The sequence below is a fragment of the Oncorhynchus tshawytscha genome, linkage group LG10, assembly GCF_018296145.1.
Source record: "Oncorhynchus tshawytscha isolate Ot180627B linkage group LG10, Otsh_v2.0, whole genome shotgun sequence".
In the NCBI taxonomy this organism is placed as follows: domain Eukaryota; kingdom Metazoa; phylum Chordata; class Actinopteri; order Salmoniformes; family Salmonidae; genus Oncorhynchus; species Oncorhynchus tshawytscha.
Window position 1 is genome coordinate 21,209,872 of NC_056438.1, and position 20,295 is coordinate 21,230,166.

The 20,295-nt window shown below is 42.3% G+C and overlaps 2 protein-coding genes across 2 annotated transcripts; both read left to right on the forward strand.

The window, feature by feature from the left end:
* The first annotated feature begins 2,012 nt into the window (after positions 1-2,012).
* LOC112260995 lies at positions 2,013-8,353 on the forward strand. Its single transcript, XM_042329350.1, has 4 exons — positions 2,013-2,018; positions 7,171-7,486; positions 7,603-7,720; positions 7,988-8,353. Exons 1-4 carry the CDS (start codon positions 2,013-2,015, stop codon positions 8,157-8,159), a joined length of 612 nt encoding a protein of 203 aa, XP_042185284.1. The 3' UTR covers positions 8,160-8,353.
* Positions 8,354-16,332: 7,979 nt separating this feature from the next.
* Positions 16,333-18,627, forward strand: LOC112259916. The gene is made up of 6 exons (XM_024434615.1): positions 16,333-16,405; positions 16,572-16,934; positions 17,045-17,395; positions 17,551-17,691; positions 17,899-17,960; positions 18,071-18,627. Exons 1-6 carry the CDS (start codon positions 16,363-16,365, stop codon positions 18,200-18,202), a joined length of 1,092 nt encoding a protein of 363 aa, XP_024290383.1. The 5' UTR covers positions 16,333-16,362; the 3' UTR covers positions 18,203-18,627.
* Positions 18,628-20,295: the final 1,668 nt, after the last annotated feature.

Below are 20,295 nucleotides of genomic sequence, written 5' to 3' on the forward strand. Positions count from 1 at the left end.
GTGAATAAAAGGTCCTGTGGTTTGTTCTCCAAGGTCTAGCTGACATTAGAAAGAGCATCAACCACAGTGTGAGGTGACAGGAACTACAAGTCAGGAGCCAGAGATGACCTGATATTATTGGGTAGTAGCTCTGACACTCAGACAGAACTGCAGGCTTTGATGATGAGCTATAAGACCTGTCTCTGAAAGACCTGTCTGCCTTTGTAGCTGTAGCTAATGCCGGGTTAGGGTTAGGACTAGGGATATCTTTAGGGTTAGGGCTATAGGGTTAGCTTTAGGGTTAGGACTAGGGCTATAGGGTTAGTTTTAGGGTTAGGACTAGGGCTTTAGGGTTATCTTTAGGGTTAGGACTAGGGCTTTAGGGTTAGCTTTAGGGTTAGGACTAGGGTTAGCTTTAGGGTTAGGACTAGGGCTATAGGGTTAGCTTTCAGGTTAGGACTAGGGCTATAGGGTTAGCTTTAGGGTTAGGACTAGGGCTATAGGGTTATCTTTAGGGTTAGGGCTATAGGGTTAGCTTTAGGGTTAGGTCTATAGGGTTAGCTTTAGAACTAGGGCTATAGGGTTAGCTTTATGGTTAGGCCTAGGGCTATAGGGTTATCTTTAGGGTTAGGACTAGGGCTATAGGGTTATCTTTAGGGTTAGGACTAGGGTTAGCTTTAGGGTTAGGACTAGGTTTAGCTTTAGGGTTAGGACTAGGGCTATTGGGTTAGCTTTAGGGTTAGGACTAGGGCTATAGGGTTAGGGCTAGGGCTATAGGGCTATATTTAGGGTTAGGACTAGGGCTATAGGGTTAGCTTTATGGTTAGGACTAGGGCTATAGGGTTAGCTTTAGGGTTAGGACTAGGGCTACAGGGTTAGGACTAGGGTTAGGACTAGGGCTAAAGGGTTAGGTTTAGGGTTAGGACTAGGGCTATAGGGTTATCTTTAGGGTTAGGACTAGGGCTATAGGGTTATCTTTAGGGTTAGGACTAGGGCTATAGGGTTAGCTTTAGAGTTAGGACTAGGGCTATAGGGTTATCTTTATCGTTAGCACTAGGGCTATAGGGTTACCTTTATCGTTAGCACTAGGGCTATAGGGTTACCTTTAGGGTTAGGACTAGGGCTATAGGTTTATGGCTAGGGCTAGATTTAGGCTAGGGGTAGGGATAGGGTTATGGATCGGGCTGGGGTTAGCGCATAATTAGTTGAACATCTATAAACCACTTCTCCAAATAAAGCATCACCAGCAGCAGTAACCCTGAGAATGGCCTTGTGGTCACCTATGAAGTCAACCAAACACAAACGCTTCCCCAAACATGTCAAACGCTATGGGCTTTTTTACTGTAAGACACCGATGTCTATTTTGATATACGCATTCCACATAAAACCTCTGTAAGAGTGTATATTCTACTTTCTGTAAATTGACATTGTGGTCCAAAACCAACAACAGCTCCCCCTGCCAATGAAATGCCCTTTGACCCAGTCTGATCTCAGAGTGAATTAAGAGATATTCTCTGATTCACAGCTAGACGACGGAGATCAGATCTACACACATAATGGTGAGAACCAGCTCTACTTTATACCAGCTCTACTGGTCTATGTATTGAGTAAGTAGGCTACTGTTAAACCTAACATAGAAAATAAGATTGACTGCATCATCCATCCTATAATCTAATATGAGGACAGACTATATGCCAACAGAATGGTAAGCACAGTATCTTAGCTAATTTGCTAAATATACATTTCATTTAGCAAATTTATCAGCAGTAGAAACAAGACCAACAGAAAAAGCTGAGGGATTGGGCTGGATAATTGTAAACACTCTCAAATTAATTGACATAACTACGGCTAACTTCTAAGGACTGACGATCCATGATATCAAAATGATAGTTTTAACCATGTTTTGAGCCTGTAAACTGTTTGTTTACACTTTCTTTGTTTACAAATGTTGGAGTAAATCAAACTTATATTTTCGGTGGAGTACGACAGTTGAAGAATCAATGGGTACATATCATGAATTTATAAATCCGAAAATGGATGTAGCGACTGCTGATTCCCCTTTAATGTATATTATCAGGTTTGGTCTCTCTCTCTCTTCACACCACTCTCTCTTTCTCTCGCTCTCTCTTTCTCTCGCTCTCTCTTTCTCTCTCTTGCTCTCTCTCTTCACACCACTCTCTCTCCCTCTCAATTCAATTAAATTCAAGGGCATTACTGGTATGTGTTAACATTGCCAAAGCAAGTGAAGAAGATAATAAACAAAAGTGAAATAAACAATAAAAATGAACAGTAAATATTACACTCACAGAAGTTCTCTCTCTCTCTCTCTCTCTCTCTCACTCTCTCACTCAGTCTCTTCCTCTCACTCTCTCACTCAGTCTCTTCCTCTTGCTCTCTCACTCAGTCTCTCTCTCTCTCACTCAGTCTCTCTCTCTCTCTCACTCAGTCTCTCGCTCTCTCTCACTCACTCTCTCACTCAGTCTCTCACTCTCTCTCTCTGCACATGTTAACCACACACTCTCTTCTCACCAATCAGGCCCTACATCTCTTTCCATCCATACTGCCAGACTATAAATACCTGACCAAAACCAAAACCGAACTACCCCAGGCTCTAGACTAGATGTGTGCACAACGTGGGTGGAGTACAAATAAAGACAAACACTTATCTACTGTTGTTATCATCATACAGTTGAGTTTAATTGAATGCATGATATACAATGATACTGTATGTTGGACACCTTGGGTTTGTTGAACACCTGCACACCACCATCTGCTTTTTAGTACAATAACCATACTTTAGTGGGCTATGTTCAAAAGAATGTGTTCTATGCAACATCTTGAACACTTTGAGCACTTGTAGGACTGCTTCAGTCATAGCGCATCCATTATGTATTTGCATGCAGAGTGAATTCACCATAAACAATAGACCTACTGCTCTAATGTTGAGTGTACAGAGGCAGGTGTCAACCCTCTCTGCAGACTCTCATTTGATGCATTCACTGCAGACGCAACATCCTCGGCCTGTAGTCAGTGTCACCTCGCTGGCATGAACACGGATGGAAAAAATACACCTCATACAAAGATCTCTGTGGTCCAACGTTTCCACTCAACAACTAAACAAACTGACATCATGTCTTGGACTTTTTTTTTCGTAGGTACTTTTGAGTTCTCACCTCCTCTGTTACTGTGACATTAAGGGTTTGTTATGGTTTGCTACCAATGCTGTTTGATTTGCATGCAGATACTTTCTCACTGTGTTTCTAAGGCCTGTGATAAGCCTTGTCACTTTTTCAATGTCACTATTTCTGCTGGACAGAGTGATTCTGAGGAGGTTGATAACTAACCCTCAGGTCCAACACTTTCAGATCATAGTTTTCACAATTTTCAGGGAGGTAGGGCCATGCACTCTGTTTGCTTATAGATAACAAAACAGTTATCAACCAAATGACAAGTGTGCTTCTGAAATGGCACCCTATGGGCCCTGGTCAAAAAACATGCCTCTGGTCAAGGGTAGTGCACTATATAGGGAACAAGGTGCCATTTTGGATGCCACCAAGGTCTCCGTACTCACCCTCTGCAACAAACCCTCTGTCTGAATCATACACACATTACATTTATATGCAGACCACAACCTGTTGTTGTCATGATATTAATCTGACAATGTTAACAAAATACTTTAACCTCTTAAATGTAACCTCTTAATGTAACCTCTTATACTTTAACCTCTTAAACTTAAAATGTAATCTAAAATGTAAACTATGTAATCCCCAAAAGTAATAATTTATCATGAGACGGGCATAAAGAATAAGTAGTAATGCTGCATACTCAAATTGCACCTTTCTGGTAAAAAAAATAGTTATAAATTGCTTAGTCACTTCTGAGGACAAAGCTCAAGTACACAGTACAAATGTGAAAAAATTGCATGACATATTTTCTATTCAACAAAACTGCATTAATGAGGCTTGAAAACACTTTTTAAATATAGTACAATTAAATGATAAAACCCCTAACTACAGATTTAAACCTCGTTATAACTGTAAAATGCATATTTGTATGTTTAGTGAACTTTTTAGGAACTTGTCTTTCATCTCATACTAATCTTGTCCATCTATGACAAACAGAAAGTGTTTTTTGTTTAAAATCTATTAATTATTTTAGATGAACGACCATAAATCGATCTCTTAATGTGCTATAATGATTAAACCACTCTCTCCTGCTGCGTTGTGATTGTAGGGTTCAGCCACGAGTTGATTGAGAGTCGGATGAGCGAATTAAATGGTGGGAGGGACATCCCATCTTTAAGTGGTTTCAGATTTCACATCCTATGTCACACAAAAATATACTACTGTGTCCGTGGGAACCAGCGCTATTGCTCAATGCAAGAAATGTTGATCTACGGTGTCCACAGATCGATTTTTAAGCAAAAATGTTGGTCGGAACCGGGAACAGACTAAATATCACAATTATATAAGTATTCGGACCCTTTACTCAGTACTTTGTTGAATCACCTTTGGCAGTGATTACAGCAACAAGTCTTCTTGGGTGTGACACTACAAGCTTGACACACAAGTATTTTGGGAGTTTCTCCCATTCTTCTTTGCAGATCCTCTCAAGCTCTATCAGGTTGAATGGGGAGTGTTGCTGGGAGGCTATTTTCAGATCTCTCGAGAGGTGTTCGATCGGGTTCAAATCCGGGCTCCGGTTGGGCCACTCAAGGAGATTCGGAGACTTGTCCCGAAGCCATTCCTTCGTTTTCTTGGCCGTGTACTTAAGGTTGTTGTTCTGTTAGAAGGTGAACCTTCAACCAAGTCTGAGGTCCTGAGCACCCTGGAGCAGGTTTTCATCAAGGATCTCTCTGTACTTTGCATTGTTTGTCTTTGCCTCGATCTTGACTAGTCTCCCAGTCCCTGAAGCTGAAAAACATCCCCAAAGCATGATGCTGCCACCACCATGCTTCACCGTAGGGATGGTGACATGTTTCCTCCAGATATAACGCTTGGCATTCAGGCCAAATATTTAAATCTTGCTTTCATCAGACCAGAGAATCTTGTTTCTCATTGTCTGAGAGTCTTTAGGTGCCTTTTGGCAAACTCCAAGGGGGCTGTCATGTGCCTTTTACTGAGGAGTGGCTTCCGTCAGGCATGTATATCCCCCCCAAGCAGACACCTCGACGGCCCTGAAAGAACTGGAAACCACATATCCTGAGGCTGCATTTACTGTAGCTGGGGATTTTAACAAGGCTAATCTGAAAACAAGGCTCCCTAAGTTTTATCAGCATATTGAATGCGCGACCCAGGCTGGCAAAATTCTGGATCATTGTTACTCTAACTTCCGCAATGAATACAAAGCCCTCCCTCGCCTTCCTTTTGGCAAATCTTACCACGACTCCATTTTGTTGGTCCCAGCCTATTGACAGAAACTAAAACAGGAAACGCCCGTGCTCAGGTCTGTTCAACGCTGGTCCGACCAATCTGATTCCAAGCTTCAAGATTGCTTCAATCACGTGGACTGGGATATGTTCTGGACAGCGTCGAACAACAACATTGATGTATATGCTGATTCGGTGAGCGAGTTTATTAGTAAGTGCATTGGTGATTTTGTACCCATGGCAACTATTAAAACCTTCCCCAACCAGAAACCATGGATTGATGGCAGCAATAGCACAAAACTGAAAGTGCGAACCATTGCTTTTAATCAGGGCAAGGTGACCGGAAACATGACCAAAAACAAAAAGTGTAGCTATTCCGTCCGCAAGGCAATCAAACAAGCTAAGCGTCAGTATAGAGACAAAGTAGAGTCACAATTCAACGGCTCAGACACAAGAGGTATGTGGCTGGGTCTACAGTCAATCACGGACTACAAAAAGAAAACCAGCCCCGTCGTGGACCTGCAGCCTCCCCTTCACCGCAGCCAAAGTGAGTAAATCATTTTAACGTGTTAACCCTTGCAAGGTTGCCGGCCCAGACGGCATCCCTAGCAGCATCGTCAGAGCATGCGCAGACCAGCTGTGTTTACAGACATATTCAATCAATCCCTATCCCAGTCTGCTGTTCCCACATGCTTGAAGAGGGCCACCATTGTTCCTGTTCCCAAGAAAGTTAAGGTAACTGAGCTAAACGACCATTGCCCTGTAGCACTCACTTCCGTCATCATGATGTGTTTTGAGAGACTTGTCAAGGATCATATCACCTCCTCCCTACCTGTCATCCTAGACCCACTCCAATTTGCTTACCGCCCCAATAGGTCAACAGATGACGCAATTGCAATCACACTGCCATAAACCATCTGGACAGGAGGAATACCTATGTAAGATTGCTTTTCATCGACTACAGCTCAGCATTTAACACCACAGTAGCCTCCAAACTCGTCATTAAGCTCGAGACCCTGGGTCTCGACCCCGCCCTGTGCAACTAGGTCCAGGACTTTCTGACGGGACTCCCCCAGGTGGTGAGGGTAGGAAACTACATCTCCACTCCGCTGATCCTCAACACTGGGGCCCCACAAGGGTGCGTTCTCAGCCCTCTCCTGTACTCCCTGTTCACCCATGACTGCATGGCCATGCACGCCTCCAACTCAATCATCAAGTTTGCAGACGATACTACAGTGGTAGGCTTGATTACCAACAACGACAAGATGGCCTACAAGGAGGAGGTGAGGGCCCTCAGAGTGTGGTGTCAGGAAAATGACCTCACACTCAACGTCAACAAAACAAAGGAGCATGTCGTGGACTTCAGGTTACAGCAGAGGGAGCAGCCCCCTATCCACATCGATGGGACAGTACTGGAGATGGTGGAACGTTTTAAGTTCCTCAGCATACACATGACGGACAAACTGAAATGGCCCACCCACACAGACAGCGTGGTGAATAAGGCGTAACAGCGCCTCTTCAACCTCAGGAAGCTGAAGAAAGTCGACTTGTAACCAAAAACACACAAACTTTTACAGGTGCACAATCGAGAGCATCCTATCGGCTGTATCACCGCCTGGTACGGCTACTGCTCCGCCCACAACCGTAAGGCTCTCCAGAGGGTAGTGAGGTCTGCACAACACATCACCGGGGGCAAACTACCTGCCCTCCAGGACACCTACACCACCCGATGTCACAGGAAGGCCAAAAAGATCATCAAGGACAACATTAGGACCTTATTTATATTGAGTAATAGGTGCAGAAACCAGCATCTTACTTAGCAGTCTGTGTCTGAGTCAGTCCAGCCAGGAGATTCTGTGACTCTGAACTGTACAATACACAATGAGACCTGTGCAGGAGAACACAGTGTGTATTGGGTTAGACATGGCTCAGGAGAATCCCATCCAGGAATCATTTACACCCATGGAGACATGAGTGATCAGTGTGAGAAGAGCCCTGAGGCTGGGTCTCCTACACAGAGCTGTGTCTACAACCTCCCCAAGAGGAACCTCAGCCTCTCTGATGCTAGGACTTACTACTGTGCTGTGGCCTCATGTGGGGAGATACTGTTTGGAAACGGGACCAAACTGGAGATCAAAGGTAAGTGAAAAATCTTTACAGTTTTTGTTTATATCTATTGTATAATCTACTGTGTCCAACCGTGCACAGTTGTAGTTATTTATATGATGTAAGAAAATGTCCAATTATTTTCCCAGACACTGGCGGAGACCCTCTTCTCTTATTGTACTGCCTGAGCTCAGCATTGGGTGTCTCGTTTATCCTGATCATTTTCCTTGGTTACATTATGTACAAGATGAACAAGAGAAAGTGTCTGCAGTGTTGAGGTAAGAAACATCCAAATTCAATAAATGAATGATGTATATAGCCGGTAAATTCCCTCATAGAAGTTGTTCTTCTTGGTTTCACCAGATGTATCTGTAATGGAAGGAGTTTATCTTTATCTTTTCTGTCTTTCTTTTCAGGACCCGTCTTTCAGACAAGATGTCCAGCAGTCTCTTCTTCAGATACAGGGGTAAGTAAAATTCATTATATATTCTATTACTATGTAAAAAAATATATATATTTAACAATAACGTGCAGACATATTCTCCCTCCAATTTATAATTGTTCTTCACAGGATCAAGATGCAGACAGTCTCCATTATGTAGCTCTGAATCTGAGAAACAAGAAGAACAGGTCTAGAAGACAGAGAAGCAACATGGAGGAAGAGACGGTGTACTCTGGAATCAGACAGTATAACTGGATGAATTAAACAGTTGTCCTTTTAGACCAGATAGCTCTTTAACTTGCCCTAACTTCATTAGCTTTATATGAATGCTTCAGTAAAATGTGTTGTAATCAGTGGTCATAGTTTTTCAAGTGTAATATAAAGTGCAAATAGAAAAATAAAGCATTTCCATCTGTTAAACCAAATTAATTTGAATAAGTTGAACTGAATGCATTCTGTTCACACACCTCTGGGGTCATAGTGGAGGATGTCACAGTGATTTCCACCATTGGAAACTAACCTTTCATAGCCATTTAACACAGGAAGACTGACCTGCAGCAACACACTGTACTCTACTGTTCCTACCCCTAAGTGCACAAATGGTTTCTAAACACAGTCCTTACAATGTAAAGGTCAATGTCTTCTTATTTATGTGTAGTCAGGTAGTCCCTTGCATCACGTTACAGTATATAACGTAGGCCCCTTTAAACATAATTACTCACAGTGAAAGTGGCACAACAGCCCCCGCCACAGAAGGAGGACAGGCCAGTTGTAGTTGTTTTCTCTTTAAGACATACAGTATGCCTACTGATTGCATGCCACACACCCCCTCACAAACACAGCAACATATATACATGTACTCTGCGGTCTGCTATCAACAAAACATGAGGCTGTACCTATCTACACTTTGGTAAGGCCTGTTGGCCTTTTGCACAGGATCCTCTCTGTCTCTGTCTCTTTCTGTTTCTCTTCATGTGGTTTCAGCAGGATCTCAGTGGTGTCAGTCAGTTAGATGTATGACATACTCTTTTACTCTTCATGTTGCCCTTTTTATCAACAATAGAACACTATTTTTACGAGGCATCTAGTTAACTATACATAGTAGACTGAAATCTGTGTAAAACGCAACTATTTATTAAGTAATTTGTCCTTGACATCTGAAGTCCGTAGTTAAACAAAACCATGGTTTGAAGAGTGATGTAAAGTATCAAAATCATCTGGGCCAAGAAGAAAGAGCCTCCTTCAAACTAAATAATGGGAGGGCTTTATTCCATCAATACATTAAAGAATTATCACACCCTGATCTGTTTCACCTGTCCTTGTGATTGTCTCCACACCCTCAAAGTGTAGCTTATTATCCCTGGTGTATTTATCACTGTGTTTCCTGTCTCTCTGTGCAAGTTCGTCTTGTATGTTCAAGTCAACCAGCGTGTTTTTCCCCGTGCTCCTTCTTTCTATTCTCTTCTACTAGTCCTCCCAGTTTTTACCTTTTCCTGTTTTCTGGACTCCATTCCTGCCTGCCTGACCATTCTGCCTGCCCTGACCTTGAGCCTGCCTGCCATTCTTAACTTCTGGATCTCTGAACTGGTTTTGACCTTTTGCCTGTCCACGACCACTCTCTTGCCTACCCCTTTTGGATTGTTAATAAACATCTTGGACTTTAACCATCTGCATCCTGTGTCTGCATCTGGGCCTCGCCTTGTGCCCTTATAAGAATAAATAGTATATGAGATATTGTTGGTTAAGCAAAGACTATGTTTTCTGTTTCTCCTTATTATATAGTGACTGTATGGAAGTCATAGAGTATGACAGTGTTATAACATGTGGCCAACCAGGTCCCAACTACTGTATGACTCCCATGGACCACAATGGAAGAAAAACAAAGTAAAGGGATTAATTACTTTAAAATCATACAATGAGATTTTATGGATTTTTGTTTTAGATTCTGTCTCTCACAGTTGAAGTGACTCACAGACTCTTGCTGTTGTGTCTCTTACTTTGGGTGGACAAGCCTTCTGTTGGCCAGCTGCAGTACATAGTATTGTAGATAGTGTGAGCATAGTTAGGCCTATTATAGGATAAATCCACAGTAGTCACATTGAAAGAAATAAACAAAATATTGACATATTCAAACTTACTATGTCATAAAGTTGTGCAACACAGGATCAAGCTGTACAAAAACATAAGAGGACAGATTTTGTTCCATTCATGGTCTACTGGGCAACCTATCGAGTGTTCAGCCAATCAAAACTGACCATCAAAAACAGGACGGTACCTGAGATGAACCAATGAACACAAACTCAAGTTTCCATTATTTTCTGAAGAGAGACTGCATTTTACACAGGTCAGTCTCGTCCAGTGAAGGAGCAACCAAGATGAATAAACTCATCTTTCTTTTGATCAGGAAAGCATGTCAGTAACATCTAGCTGAACTGACTAATGCTATACAGTGGGGAGAACAAGTATTTGATACACTGCTGATTTTGCAGGTTTTCCTAATTACAAAGCATGTAGAGGTCTGTAATTTTTATCATAGGTACACTTCAACTGTGAGCGACAGAATCTAAAACAAAAATCCATAAAATCTGATTTTTAAGTAATTAATTTGCATTTTATTGCATGACATAAGTATTTGATCACCTACCAACCAGAAAGAATTCCAGCTCTCACAGACCTGTTAGTTTTTCTTTAAGAAGCCCTCCTGTTCTCCACTCATTACCTGTATTAACTGCACCTGTTTGAACTCGTTACCTGTATAAAAGACACCTGTCCACACACTCAATCAAACAGACTCCAACCTCTCCAAAATGGCCAAGACCAGACAGCTGTGTAAGGACATCAGGGATAAAATTGTAGACCTTGACAAGGCTGGGATGGGCTACAGGACAATAGGCATGCAGCTTGGTGAGAAGCCAACAACTGTTGGTGCAATAAGTTCAAGATGACGGTCATTCACCCTCAGTCTGGGGCTCCATGCAAGATCTCACCTCGTGGGGCATCAATGATCATGAGGAAGGTGAGGGATCAGCCCAGAACTACACGGCAGGACCTGGTCAATGACCTGAAGAGAGCTGGGACCACAGTCTCAAAGAAAACCATTAGTAACACACTACGCCGTCATGGATTAAAATCCTGCAGTGCATGCAAGGTCCCCCTGCTCAAGCCGGCACATGTCCAGGCCCATCTGAAGTTTGCCAATGACCATCTGGATGATCCAGAGGAGGAATGGGAGAAGGTCATGTGGTCTGATGAGACAAAAATAGAGCTTTTTGGTCTAAACTACACTCACCGTGTTTGGAGGAAGAAGGATGAGTACAACCCCAAGAACAACATCCCAACCGTGAAGTATGTAGGTGGAAACATCATTCTTTGTGGATGCTTTTCTGCAAAGTATTGAGGGGAGGATGGATGGGGCCATGTATCGCGAGATCTTGGCCAACAACCTCCTTCCCTCAGTAAGAGCATTGAAGATGGGTTGTGGCTGGGTCTTCCAGCATGACAACAACCCAAAACACACAGCCAGGGCAACTAAGGAGTGGCTCCGTTAGAAGTATCTCAAGGTCCTGGAGTGGCCTAGCCAGTCTCCAGACCTGAACCCAATTGAAAATCTTTAGAGGGAGCTGAAAGTCCGTATTGCCCAGCGACAGCCCCAAAACCTGAAGGATCTGGAGAAGGTCTGTATGGAGGAGTGGGCCAAAATTCCTGCTGCAGTGTGTGCAAACCTGGTCAAGAACTACAGGAAACATATGATCTCTGTAATTGCAAACAAAGGTTTCCGGACTAAATATTAAGTTCTGATTTTCTGATGTATCAAATACTTATGTTATGCAATAAAATGCAAATTAATTTCTTAAAAATCATACAATGTGATTTTCAGGATTTTTGTTTTAGATTCTGTCTCTCACAGTTGAAGTGTACCTGTGATAAAAATTACAGACCTCTACATGCTTTGTAAGTAGGAAAACCTTGAGGTAAGTGAAGTCCATAAAAAACAAATGAATATTACATGTAGCAAGTAAATTCCTTTTTAGAAGTTGCTCTTCTTGATATCACCAGATGTATCTGTAATGGAATAAGCAGTTGTATCTTTTTTTCAGGACCCGTCTCTCAGACAAGAGGTCCAGCAGTCTCTTCTTCAGATGCAGGGGTAAGCAGAATAACTGAGATTCAGTTTCCATTATGTAGCTCTGAATCTAAGCAACAAGAAGAACAGGTCTAGGAGACAGAGAAGCAACATGGATGAAGAGACGGTGTACCCTGGGAACAGACAGTAGAACTGGATGAATGACACAGCCTTAATTGTTAACTTTATTGGCTGTAACTGTAATGAATTAAGTGCATTGCTTCTCTGCCAAGCTCATTTGAAAATGACTTTCTTGTAAGAAGATAAATGAAGCATTTAACAATAACCAAGACAAAGGTGTATGTACATGCTGGGAGTCGGAAAGCTAGTGAGGTCGGTGAGTTTAATAAGAAATGGATCATAGAACAAACAGATAGCAAACAGACAGGAAACACACAGTCAATATTGCGTTAGGAATGGAACTGTTACATGTCTCCTTGAAGGAGGGAGGTGCAGGAATCAGGAGCAAAGGAGAGCAAGGAAGTCCCAGTGGCACAAAAGTTTATTCAGAAGTCCCAACTCAACAACAACATGGGGGGGAATATGCCCAAACAAGGTCGCCACACATAGGGAAAGAAACGCAACACGGAGGAGAAACCTCTACTCCTAAACACATACCAAAACGGTACATTTGTGAAAGAAAACCCTGTGGTGCAGACACTCACCCCTAACAAAATAACCACAGCAAACAATCCCGCACAAAGACTAGCAGGCAGCGGAGGTAAATAAAGCCACCGAAATCAACTAATAGGACACAAGTGTAAACAACACAGACAGACACAAACGAAAACGAAAAGTTGATCGATGGCAGCTAGTAGGCCGGCTACAACAACCGCCGAGCACCGCCCGAACAGGGAGAGGAGCCACCTTTGGTGGAAGTCGTAACAGGAACTAAGGAGGTGACAGATATAAGGGATGTAACCAGTGAAATTATGGACTCCAGGTTAGCCTAACGATGAATTGCAGGTGCATGTGATGATGAATAGTACTTGAGATCCCAGGATGTCCAGCGACAACAGCTGTGTGTGCCCGAGTCAACAGCCGCTCCCTTACCCCTATGGGATCATAGATGCGCTCAGGAGGACAGTTAGTGGGTGTGGGTTCCCTCTCCAGAGCCTGGCGAATGTCCACATCTATGTCCCAGACCACAGGGGATACGATACGAGAATTGAACAGGAAGCAGGTTCTATGGCATTCAGGCATTCAGGTTCTATGGCATTTTCATCTTTAACCGTAAGAAGGTGGTGTTGGAGCCATGGGAGGCTGAGGATGATCTTGTGAGCTGGTGCACTCGTGATGAGGAAGGGAATATTCTCCTGATGAATCGACTCCTTGGTGAGGGTGAGTGGTGTGGTGATTTGTTCCGGATCCTAGTGGTCAATTATCAAGGGCTTGGACCGGAAACGGAGAGGAGAATGGCTATGAGGTGATATTAAGAGAGGAGGCAAGGGTCTGGTCAATAATGTTCCCCGCGGCACCGGAATCCACTAGCGCTGTAGAAACAGCACTTGAGGAACAGCCAGCTAGTGTGATAGACACTAAAAAGGGTCTGGCAGAAAATGATGAGGTACTCACACCTGCCCCAGGGGGTGGAAGATCACATGACTGTCCCTCTGCTCCTTTGGATCCCGAGTGAGGCCGTACCGGACACTGCTGAAGCCCTCCTTGACCAGAATAGGGACAGAGCCCCAGCTGTTTCCGTCTACATTGTTCAGCCACGGGGAGGCATGTGACCCCTACCTCCATGCGCTCAGGCTCCGATAGAGTGGTCACAGAGGGAGGGAGAGAAGCGATGAGCGTACCGACGCTCCCGAAGTAGGTTATCCAGACGAATGGCCATCGCGATGAGTACATCCAAGGAAAGGTTGTCATCTCGACATGCCAGTTCCGTCTGGACCTCCTCGCACAGTCCTCTTCTGAATAACATACTGAGTGCCGGATCATTCCATCAGCTGGATGCTGCTACTGTCCAGAAGGTGAGCGCCTACTCAGCAGTGGTTTGGTCATCCAGCCATAGTTGGAATAGGCGCTCACCCCCCTGCGGTGGATGATCGAAGATACCTCTGAATAGAGCCATATGAATTATATGAATCATCTCCTCATCTCCTCTCTCCCAGACGGCTGTAGCCCACTCCAACACTCTCCCAGTCAGCAGAGAAATAACCGTGGCAAGCTTGGACCTCGAAGTGGTGGGAGCTCCCATCTGGGGCGCAAAATAGAGGGAGCACTGGAGTAGTATTCCACAGAATTTAGATGGGGTTCCATCATATTTATCGGGGAGGGACAGATGGTCATCGTTAACTTGGGTTTACTGCTAAGTGGACTGGTGTGCTGGCTCACTTGGTGCTGGTTCACTCTCTTCAACCGTCTGGGAGATGTCTTGATTACCTGCTGCGTCCATTTCTTTAGGCAGTATTCTGTTATGTATACGCTGGGAGTGGGAAAACAAGTGCAGCTGGTGAGTTTTATAATAAGCAGAACATAGAACAATATAACAAACACAAGCGTTTAGACATGAAACACAAGCGTACAGATATGAAATACATAGTCAACACTTTTATTTTATTTAACCTTTATTTAACTAGAAGCCAGAAAATAAAATTGTAGGATTTTTAAGTACTTCATCAGCATTTTATTGCATGACATAAGTATTTGATACATCAGAAAAGCAGAACTTAATATTTGGTACAGAAACCTCTGTTTGCAATTACAGAGATCATACGTTTCCTGTAGTTCTTGACCAGGTTTGCACACACTGCAGCAGGGATTTTGGCCCACTCCTCCATACAGACCTTCTCCAGATCCTTCAGGTTTCGGGGCTGTCGCTGGGCAATACGGACTTTCAGCTCCCTCCAAAGATTTTCTATTGGGTTCAGTTCTGGAGACTGGCTAGGCCACTCCAGGACCTTGAGATGCTTCTTACGGCGCCACTCCTTAGTTGCCCTGGCTGTGTGTTTCGGGTCATTGTCATGCTGGAAGACCCAGCCACGACCCATCTTCAATGCTCTTACTGAGGGAAGGAGGTTGTTGGCCAAGATCTCGTGATACATGGCCCCATCCATCCTCCCCTCAATACGGTGCAGTCGTCCTGTCCCCTTTGCAGAAAAGCATCCCCAAAGAATGATGTTTCCATCTCCATGCTTCACGGTTGGGATGTTGTTCTTGGGGTTGTACTCATCCTTCTTCTTCCTCCAAACACGGTGAGTGGAGTTTAGACCAAAAGGCTCTATTTTTGTCTCATCAGACCACATGACCTTCTCCCATTCCTCCTCTGGATCATCCAGATGGTCATTGGCAAACTTCAGACGGGCCTGGACATGCGCTGGCTTGAGCTGGGGGACCTTGTGTGCGCTGTAGGATTTTAATCCACGACGGCGTAGTGTGTTACTAATGGTTTTCTTTGAGACTGTGGTCCCAGCTCTCTTCAGGTCATTGACCAGGTCCTGCGATGTAGTTCTGGGCTGATCCCTCACCTTCCTCGTGATCATTGATGCCCCACAAGGTGAGATCTTGCATGGAGCCCCAGACCGAGGGTGATTGACCGTCATCTTGAACTTCTTCCATTTTCTAATAATTGCACCAACAGTTGTTGCCCTCTCACCAAGCTGCTTGCCTATTGTCCTGTTGCCCATCCCAGCCTTCTGCAGGTTTGCAATTTTACCCCTGATGTCCTTACACAGCTCTCTGGTCTTGGCCATTGTGGAGAGGTTGGAGTCTGTTTGATTGAGTGTGTGGACAGGTGTCTTTTATACAGGTAACGAGTTCAAACAGGTGCAGTTAATACAGGCAATGAGTGGAGAACAGGAGGGATTCTTAAAGAAAAACTAACAGGTCTGTGAGAGCCAGAATTCTTACTGGTTGGTAGGTGATCAAATACTTATGTCATGCAATAAAATGCAAATTAATTACTTAAAAATTATACAATGTGATTTTCTGGAGTTTTTTTTAGATTCTGTCTCTCACAGTTAAGGTGTACCTATGATAAAAATTACAGACCTCTACATGTTTTGTAAGTAGGAAAACCTGCAAAATCAGCAGTGTTTCAAATACTTGTTCTCCCCACTGTATGTACCAGTAGTCTCAGCCACCGACCCAAATTATGAAAAAATAAAGACCAGTAACTCTGACATTACATAATTTGAACAGCTGTTCTAACTATGGTATGACACAGGTCACATGTTAGATTGTAGATTTTATTACATGTTTAATGCCTGTTCAGACAGCCAATAAAATCACTTAGTTCAGTGTTTCCTCCTACTTCATAATGATTACCCAATGAGTATCATCATATAAAAGGTGCCCTGTTGTCAGACCCCTCACACTATACAGTTAAGAAAGGAAATTATGATTATATATTGGACAATCTTTTTGTTTTACGCCAATTTGGGTAAGTAAGCCTTTTTAATATGGTTTCTTTAGATATTTTTGGATCGTTTTTACTTATGTCAGTCTTTTTTCAAACATTTGAATGACTATGTAGTCTGAATAATGATAATAATGTATAATTCTGTACTATAGCTTTGTATGATTTATTTAGCTTGTTTGCTTCACAGGTTGTGTACTTAACAACGATGTAATCCAACCAGACCCCGTGATAGTTACACAACTGGGACAAAGTGTATCACTCAATTGCTTTTGTCAATCTCATTTGATCAGAGTCTCTTGGTTCAAGCAAACTGTTGGACAGAAGCCTCTTCTCATGGCATCATCATTTTATCACACTCAAAACAGTTTTTATTCCAACAACTTTAACAAAGACTTTACTGAGACTAAACGTTTGAGTGTGAAGAGAGGATTTGACAGCTGTAACCTGACCATCTCCAAGACAGAGTCAGGGGACTCAGCTACATACTACTGTGTTAATTTGTTAGCGAGGGAAGCCACATTTGGAGAAGGAACTGTTTTAATTTTCAAAGGTAACTTATGTTTTTTTTAAAGTTGGTACTGAAGTGCATTCATATAATGCTAAAATAATTAATCTAGCAGGAAAGAATGTACAAACTATGATCTTACTCACTCTCTTTAGACTCATGGTCCAACCACATGTCGGTGCTCCAGCAGCCTGTGTCTGAGTCAGTTCAGCCAGGAGACTCTGTGACTCTGAACTGTACAATACATACTGAGACCTGTGCAGGAGAACACAATGTATTTTGGTTCAGACATGGCTCAGGAAAATCCCATCCAGGAATAATTTACAACAATGGAGACAGGAGTGATCAGTGTGAGAGGAGCACTGAGGCTGGGTCTCCTACACAGAGCTGTGTCTACAACCTCCCCAAGAGGAACCTCAGCCTCTCTGATGCTGGGACTTACTACTGTGCTGTGTCCTCATGTGGGGAGATACTGTTTGGGAATGGTACCAAGCTGGATGTTGAAGGTAAGTTGTGCATAACCAAAATACAGCACTACTTTTCTCTCAAATGGTTTGAAATATAGTAGATTTCAAATTATATAACTTTAATAGCTAACTTTTATGTCAAATGCATTGAGGAATAAATAAATATAGAAAATAATTAAGCCTTGCTTTTTAAGTTTCAGACCTGTTGTTCGATCAGAGTAATCTTCTTTTCCTCATCATTATATCTTGGCTGACAACTGCTGTGATTGTGAGTGTGATTGTCAACGTTATCCTCTGTGTGAGAATGAAGAGGTCACAATGTGAACACTGTGCAGGTACAGTAATGTTTTCATTCTAATAGTAACATTAATAATAGTTATAGATCATAAAGTAGGGTGAAGGCTTGACCTCCTTTTACCACTTACCTCTCTGGCCTACTTCATTTTGAAGCAGACAATATGACATTCACAGTAGTATGTATTTTTATTAATAAACAAGAAAAGGTTTAGAATATTTGGAATATTTTGACCTTTGTCTTTTAGCGGGGACCCCTTTTCAGCAAAGCCACTATGGGAATCCTCATTCCAACACCACAGACCAACAGGTTAGCTGGATCAGTTCCACTGTATCAAGAGTGCGTCTGGATAAGCAAAAGAGTACAGCATTAGATTTGACACAGTCTGAACTGAGTGAGTCTGTGTTTCATCCCCACAGCTCCACGGTGATGATGATGGCCTGAACTATGCTGGCTTAAAGTTCACTGACAGGAAGCCCAGGAGACAGAGGAGAGAACAGAGAGAGGAAGAAACCATCTATTCTGGTGTGAGTCATCAAGTCAGGATGTGACTTGATAACTCACACAAGTTGAGCCCTACTGACCTCCACTTTGAGCTTGACCGTGTCTGTGTGACTTTGCTGTTTTGTACATTCCTCATTTGCTATAAAATGTAATAGTCGCGTCTAGCTGTAGAGACAGTCACTGCATTGGCATATTCTCATAATAATGACATAGAATCGCTCAGATGCAGAGCATAAGTGTCCAGCAAGTGTGAAAGCTGATACTAGGATGGTTTCAGAAGTCTCAAAAACTCACCAACAGTGGCTGAGGTTGACTGACTGGACACATTTGTTTTTGTAGAAGTGTACAACAAAATGTATATAATGATTTTGCAAATGTCTGAACTCTTCCCTTTGATGATAATAGTTGTAACACGGAACACTGTAACCTGCCTATATGCGTGTGATGGTTCAATAAACATGATTTTATTTCATATGTTTAATGACTTGCCCAATTCTTACCATTAATCTTATGTTTGAATTTCTTCCAATTTGACATGAGTGTTTTGTGTACATCGTTGACAAAAAAATGGCAATTAAATCCATTTGAATCCCACTTTGTGTCACAGTGAAATGTGAAGAAGTCCAATGTTAGTGTGAACTTTCTATAGGCACAGTATGTGCTACTAGTCTCAGAAACCAACTCAAATTATGAAAAAATACATACCAGTAACTCTGACTTCATACCATTTGAAGATACACCTTCTTGATAGAGTATGCATTTTTAGAGAGTGATTCATTGATGAATACACGGGTGATTATGCAACTTCGGGCACTTTGGCCGTGCAAAGTTTCAGAAATGAAAACTTGTTCAAACACCATTTTACCAGTATTGTACTTGTCTTTGTTTGTCTAGAAACTATATCTGATAATGGCTGTGATTGTACTATTCAGGAATTTATATATTTTTGTCAATTTTCCCAGACAGCCATACTGTCCCGCCCTGACCATATAGAGCCCTTGTTTCTCTATGGTGTAGTAGGTCAGGGCGTGACAAAGGGGTGTTCTAGTTCAAATTTTCTATGTTGGTGTTTTTTTATGGTACCCAATTAGAGGCAGCTGGTAATCGTTGCCTCTAATTGGGGATCATATATAGGTAGCCATTTTTCCCACCTGTGTTTGTGGGATATTGTTTTGTGTTTGAGGATGTGCACCACTTCTTCACGTTTCGTTGTTGGTTTATTGTTTATGTTTAAAGTTCCACCGAAATAAAGATGAGGATCTTCAATCACGCTGCGCCACGATTGCCGCTCATTACGGCGATCGTGACACATACACAAATGTCATTTCCATCAAGTCATTAAACATAAATTTTAGTTGAAAATGAAATATCATACAATTGATTTATAATGGATTTCTTATACATTTGTATGTGAACTTGTATTGAATATTATTTAAAGTGATTTAAGGTTTTCCTAATATTAATAATTTCACACAACGCCTGAATGTATAAACTTTCCTTGGTGAAAGCTGAAAACATTTATTTATCATGAAAAATAATATATTTCCATACAACCTTTTTTTATGAGATTAACAACCATATGAATTCCATATCTAAAACATATAAATGTATGTAAATTATACATAATATACTCATTTACCTCAAAATATGGGTTGTGATGGAAATGACAAGGTGTGGTGGAAATGACATCTATCCATAAAAAAAATTGTATGAAAACAATATTTTATTGCAAACATTTTGAACAACAACCATTGTTAATTAAACTTTTCAGACCTATACTGGGTTGTAGGCCCATCACTCACAAAGTGTACAGCAGTAGCTGATGGGCAGAGCTCAAGGAAGTAGGCCAGTGTTTTTGAGAGATGGGCCCAGATAACAGAGGGGTCAAGCCGCATAGAAGAGCTCAGTGAGCAAAGAGAAACTGTTTAATTTGTGGTATATCCAATACAGGTGTGGAGGGTCACCTGCTTGTGAGAATCACCAAAGTATACTGCCTGAATTTCACTGGTGTATTTACACAGGTAGTTCTCGGCAAAGTCAATATGCACAATGATCTCATTTTCCCCCAGATTCTCTTAATTCTCTCAGTTGAGTATTGGTGTCGAATGTGGTACACGTGTTTCCCCAACTTCTCTTTCAA